General features: G+C 56.6%; 1 protein-coding gene across 1 annotated transcript in view; it reads left to right on the forward strand.

Moving 5' to 3' along the window:
• Positions 1-2,627, forward strand: part of LCNL1 (lipocalin like 1) — a 4,717-nt gene extending 2,090 nt beyond the window's left edge. Inside the window, exon 6 of the mRNA XM_006918211.2 lies at positions 2,575-2,627. Within this exon, the coding sequence (XP_006918273.2) occupies positions 2,575-2,627 (53 nt within the window). The remainder of the gene's footprint in view (positions 1-2,574) is intronic.
• The last annotated feature ends 3,323 nt before the right edge of the window (positions 2,628-5,950 follow it).

The following is a 5,950-nucleotide window of genomic DNA, read 5'->3' on the forward strand; positions in this document are numbered from 1 at the left end:
TGGTCTGGGCACCCCTCCCCAGAACGTGATTCCTAGTGCCCTGCAGACCCACAGCAGGGTGGGGGGCGCTGCTGGCCAGAAGGCTACATGGTGGGGGTCCCCGTCTTGGGGACGAGGGTAGAAATAGTACCATAGAACTCAGGCGGGGCAGAGTGGGGGCCCAGGGCTGGGAGACGGGGTGTCGCCCCACACCTGCCGCCTGTTTGCAGTGAGGGGTCCAGCCCAGGAATGCTGTCCTGGTGCCGTGCTGCCTGCCGGCCGTGTGCCAGCCCTCCCCGGACGGCGCCTCTCCATCACCTCCCTGCCCCCCCAATAAACCATCTCCAACAGCGATTCTTGGCCTGCGATTCTTGTGGGGGCGGGGGGAGAATAGGGGGAGGGGCAAGCGCCGCCCCTAAGGCCTGGGACTTGCCCAAAGAGGGACAGCGCGGGTCCGGACTCTGACCCACAGGGCGGACCCCCGCCCCGGGGCTGCGCCAGGCAGGATCCCTTGCTGGCTGCGGCCCTGCTCTGCCAGCCTGGGAGGGGCTCACGCTAGGCTCCACGAGGGACAAGAGCTTTGCAGGGGCTTCCCGGGGATCCACCCCATGGACACCCGCCGCCAGGACTGGGGGCGCCTTCCTCACTCCGCACCCCAGACCTGCGCACAGCCGCTTGGAGAACGGGGTGCCCACCCTGCAGGACTCCGCGCCAAGCGCGCACCTGGCTCCGCAGATGCAGCGGCCGCTCAGCCCTTGGGCTCCTCCCAAACCACGGCCTGGCGTGGGTATCTGGGCCGCTTCCGTCCCCCACTTCCCCCCTGAGCACCCCCATCGCAGAGTGCCGGCTGTTGGAACTCTGAGCCAGGCCCTCCCGGCCCGGCGTTGGGAAGGGGATGGGGTTACAGGACTGTCCCGCCATGGCGTTTGCGCAGGTCAGTGCCGCTGTTCTTTAAAGACACGTCCTGAAGAATCTGGGGGTAAAATGGCATAACAGCTTGTGAAAATTAACAAAGGCATCTTCGACTAAAATTTGGAGTCAGGAGGGCCTGTGGGGGTTCTCCAAGCCTACCACTCGTTGCCAATTTCCCCAAGGGGAGGAGACAGCCGCCTCCCCAAAGGTGAGGTTTTCCAGGTTACTACCCCAGGGGGAGGAAGGCAGATTTCCTCCTGTGGGGGAACAGCCCAGCCAATGAGAGACGGCCACAAACCAGCCAATGAGAAGCCACGACACCGCCCCTCCCCCTTTCCTCTACAAAAGGAGGTTCCCCTGCTCTGTGCGCCGAACTTGCCTGTGCTTCTGCGGTGTCTTGCGTTTCTCAAGTTGCAATTCTTTGTTGTTTCTAAATAAATCTATTTCTGCTGCTAAAATAACTGTTGTTTTTTTTGGGGGGGGGTAGGACCACAATCTGTAATGTAAATAGTTCAGAAAAAAATAATACCGGATGCACATATATTCAAATGCCGATCATTGTTCCCTCCGGCTGATAGCTCCTCGTTTGTTTCTTTCTCGGACACCAGTCTGGACTTGAAGTCCTGGGGGCAGGGGGCTCACCCGCCCCACTCTTCCTCCGATGCCTGGACCAGGTGCCTCTGCTCACCTCAACCAGCGTCTGCTAAGAGATGCTGTCTGAGCCCAGGTGATAAACCAATTGATCGATCCATGGATGGACCTGTTGATTGTCATTGGTTTTCCATATGGACCTAGAGCAGAAGAGGCGCAAGGAGCCAAGTGGCAACAGCAGGGATTTCAGGCTGCAAGGTGGGGCGGCTTGTGCTCCTGGAGACCCGCAGGGACATCTCGCCTCCAGGCTCTGGGCCCCCACGGGGCTCTGATCCCTCTGCCTTCACCCGCTAACTGTTCCTTCTCCAGTTCCCTGGGAAGGATCCAGAGCGGAGTGATGCAGGGTGCCCTCCATGGGCTCATGGACACTTGGGAGGGAGGCTCCCTTACGAGGTGGGGCAGCCCCACAGGGCCCCTCTGGGTCCAGGAGGGGCTACACCTTTGCCACCTGCAGATCAGCCCAGGGCTGGCCGTGTCCTACCACTGTGCTCAGGCCTCACAGAGGGAGCCTCACCCCGAAGCCACAGGACACAAGATCTGTCGGCTCACTCTGCTCACAGCCTCACGCCCCACCCCCCTATGGCCCCTTCTCACTGAGAGTGAAGGGCAAAGTCCTTCGGTGGCCGACACGACCTTCCCTGATCGGCCCTCCTCTGACCCCACCGCCTACCCTCCTTCCCTAGCCCTGGTGACCTCCTTTTGTCCCTGGAACATGCCAACCCCAGGCCTGCCTCAGGGCCTTTGCTCAGGCCTGGAATACTCTTCTTCAGCCCTCTGCTCGGCTGGCTCGCTCCGCCCTGACATCGTTTGCTCAGATGCCACGCTGCGTGGCCTTTCCTCGGACCTCTGGGATCCCAAGCCCTGGCCGCCCTCCCACCTCTCTAGCTGCTCCTCCTCTGTGCCCTTTGCTCCTCCCTGCTGCTCAGGGGCAGTGCTGCGTGCCCTGGGGCCAGAGGCTGGGCCTCCCCCACACAGAGGGCTCAGGCTGGCCGCAGGCCTTCTGAGACCCAAACCCTCCGCTCTGCATTGCAGGCCCCACCTACCTCGCGCTGGGAGAAGCCCGCACCCAGGCCCACATCAGATAAGACTGCTCCTTACGGGGGAGCTGAGGTGCTGAAGACTGGCTTTGCTACATCTTCTAGATGCTTGTGTACTTTTTTTAAAATTTCGATTTTGCAGTTTTCTTATCGTGGTTGGAACTTTCGTTGTTTCGGGTCTTGTATCAGTTTTCCCATGGCTGCCGTAACAAATTATTACAAACTTGGTGGCTTAAAACATACACTTACCCTCTTACAGTTCAGGAGGTCAGAAGTCCAAACTCAGTTTCCCTGGGCTGAAACCCAGGTGTTGGTGGCTTGAGCTCCCACCGACAGCTTTCAGGGACCCCTCCTCGCCTAGTCGACCTCCTGGTGGCTGCCGAGGTCCCTGCTTGTAGCTCACTCCAGCCTCCGCCCCACGGCCACAGCGTCTCCTCCTCCTCTTTGCGACATTTTCTTCCGTCTCTCTTGCGACGGCGTGCGGGGCCCGTTTGGATAACCCATGAACATCTCCCCATCTCGAGATCTGTTACTTAACCTCACCTGCAGAAACCCCCCTTTCCATGCAGGCTAACATCACAGGATATTGGGACCCAAAACCCTGAGGGGTCGTGGTTCAGCCCGCGGCGTTCCCGGGCCCTAAGCACTGTGCCTGGAGGCTGTAATGTTTAAGACGGTCCTGGGGGCTGGTGACGCCACAGTCGCATCTCCTGACTGGCTCTTTCCTCTAGAACAGTCTTTTTATTTATTTATTTATTTATTTAACTTATCGCAGTGACATTGATTAATCAAATTACATAGGTTTCAAGTGTACAGTTCAATAACACGTCATATGTATATTGCATTGTGTGTTCACCACCCAAAGTTAAATTTCCTTTTGTCACCATATATCTGATCCCCTTTACCCTTAGCTACCTCCCCGCCCCCTTCCCTCAGGTAACCCCTAATCCGCTCTCCGTGTCCATGAGTCTCTGCTTGTTGTCACGTTCGCCTGTTGCTTTCAATTTTATATCCCGCGTATAGGTGAAATCGTACGGTTCTCAGCTTTTTCTGTCTGGCTTATTTCGTTTAGCGTGATACTCTCAAGACCCATCTATGGTGTCGCAAATGGCAGAACTTCATCCTTTCTTGTGGCTGAGTCATATCCCATCGTATGTATGTACCACAGCTTCTTTACCCAGTCATCTATCGAAGGACACTTTGGTTGCGTCCATGCCTTGGCTACTGTGAATAATGCTGCAGCGGACATTGGGGCGCATATACCTTTGCAGATAAATGTTTTCAAGTTTTTTGGGTAGATACTCAGAAGAGATTGCTGGGTCATATGGTAATTCTATTTTTAATTTTATGAGGAACCTCCGCGCTGTCTTCCACAGCGCTGTACCAGTTTGCGTGTGTGAGGGCTCCTTTTCCCCCACATCCTCTCCAACACTTGTTATCACTTGTCCTGTTGATGACAGCCATTCTAACAGGCATGAGGCGGTACCTCACTGTGGTTTTGATTTGCATTTCCCTCATAGCTAGTGAAGCTGAGCATCTTTTCATGTGTCTGTTGGCCATTTATATGTCTTCTTGGGAGAAATGTCTGTCCAAGTCCTCTACACAGCTTTTAATTGGATTTTTTTTTTTATTGTTGAGTTGTATGAATTCTTTATACATTTTAGACATTAGGCCCTTATCAGAGGTGTTGTTTGCAAATATGTTCTCCTATTCCAATGGCTGCCTCTCCGCCTTGTTGATGGTTTCCTTCGCTGTGCAGAAGCTTCTTAGTCTGATTTGGTCCCGTAGACCAGTCTTGTGTGCACGGCAGCCTTCTCTCGTCTGCATCAGACACCCAGCCACATCGCGGAGTTCACACGACACGGCAGAAGCCCCCACATCCTCCGCAAACCCGGCCCGGCCTCCTGGTCCTGGGGATGGGCATTTCCACACTGCCCAAATGCAAGGATCATCCATGATCCCTCCCTTCCCCTCGCCCCACCTCTCTCCACCTCCACTCTGGACCCCTGGCCCAGCATCCATCGGCTCTGCCCTGAGGGTCTCGGCAGCTCTCTGCTACTCCCCCTGCCCCCCTCACCTCCACCGCTGCAGGCCTCAGTCCCCTCTCCTTATGGCACTCAATGTGGGCTTTTATACACATAAATCAGGCGTGCCTCTCCCCACCCCGGCCCTGCTTAACCCTCACACTGCATTTATTTATTCACAATAGCGATCGAACATCTCCATGTGCCAGGCACTGTTTAAGTGTTGAGGACATAGCGGCAAATAAAACAGACGGAAAGTCCTGCCCTTATGGTAAGTTTATGGCTGAGTCACAGATCGCCCCCCAAAACTTGATGGCTTAAAACAACAAACATGTATTATCTCCCAGTTTCTGGGCTCAGGAGTCTAGGTCAGGTGCTCAGGGCACCCTGGAGTCAAGATCTCTCATGAGGCCGCAGTCAAGCCACTGGCCGAGGCTCTGTTGGGAGGGGCTGTGTCCCTCATTACTTGTTGGTAGGCCTTGTCTTTCGCCACGTGGGTGTCTCCACAGGGCTGCCTCACGTCATGGTGAGCAATTCAAGGAGAAAGGTGACAGCCCATCACTTCTGCCACATTCTGTTGGCTAGAAGCAAGTCGCAAAGCCTTGAGCAGCACGGCTCTGTGCCCACTGTGGGGCTTCGGCAGTGGCCGCCGCCTCTGGCTGGGGTCCCCCATCCCGGGCGCTCCATCCTCTCTTCCTCCAGCTCACATGGCGGCACTTGGCACTAGCGTGTTTCCTTTATTATTTGCCCATCCCATGAGATCTCACAAGCTCCGATCACGCAAGGGGCTCAGAGGCCTTGCCTGTTGATCAAGGTGCCCTCAAGGCCTACGTGCCTTTAAGGCCCAGAGAGGAATAGGTGAGGGCGGCTAATCACGCTGGTTACCATACTTTATTCACTTTTGTATTTTGACTTGTTACAGTTCCGTGTTAGGAAGCTTTGAGCTTGTATCTAAAGACGATGTGAGAAACATCTCAGAAGGTGGGGAGGCTAGAGGGAGGCATCCTGGGACCAGCAAGGGCCCAAGCAGCAAGGGGCTGAGCACGCGGCAGGAACCTGCGCGTGAAGGAGGGAACCCGGGGCTCAGAGAGGATGGAGGGCGCGCACGGGGCTCAGGGAGGATGAGGAGGTCTCTTTGATGGCACGAGGGCCGGAGCCCTGACCCCGCTGTCCAGCCCGCCGCGCGCGGGGAAGAGCGCTGGACAAACCGCCCAGGAGCCACGCCCCGAGCACTAAGCTCCGCCCACACCGGCGTAGGGTCCGCCGCGTGACCACACCTCGCCCTTGAGGCCCTGCCCGGGCCCTAAACGCCGTACCAATAGCTCTGCCCCCAGCGACGCAGACCCC

The sequence above is a fragment of the Pteropus alecto genome, unplaced genomic scaffold (genome assembly GCF_000325575.1).
Source record: "Pteropus alecto unplaced genomic scaffold, ASM32557v1 scaffold67, whole genome shotgun sequence".
NCBI classification, from domain to species: Eukaryota; Metazoa; Chordata; class Mammalia; order Chiroptera; family Pteropodidae; genus Pteropus; species Pteropus alecto.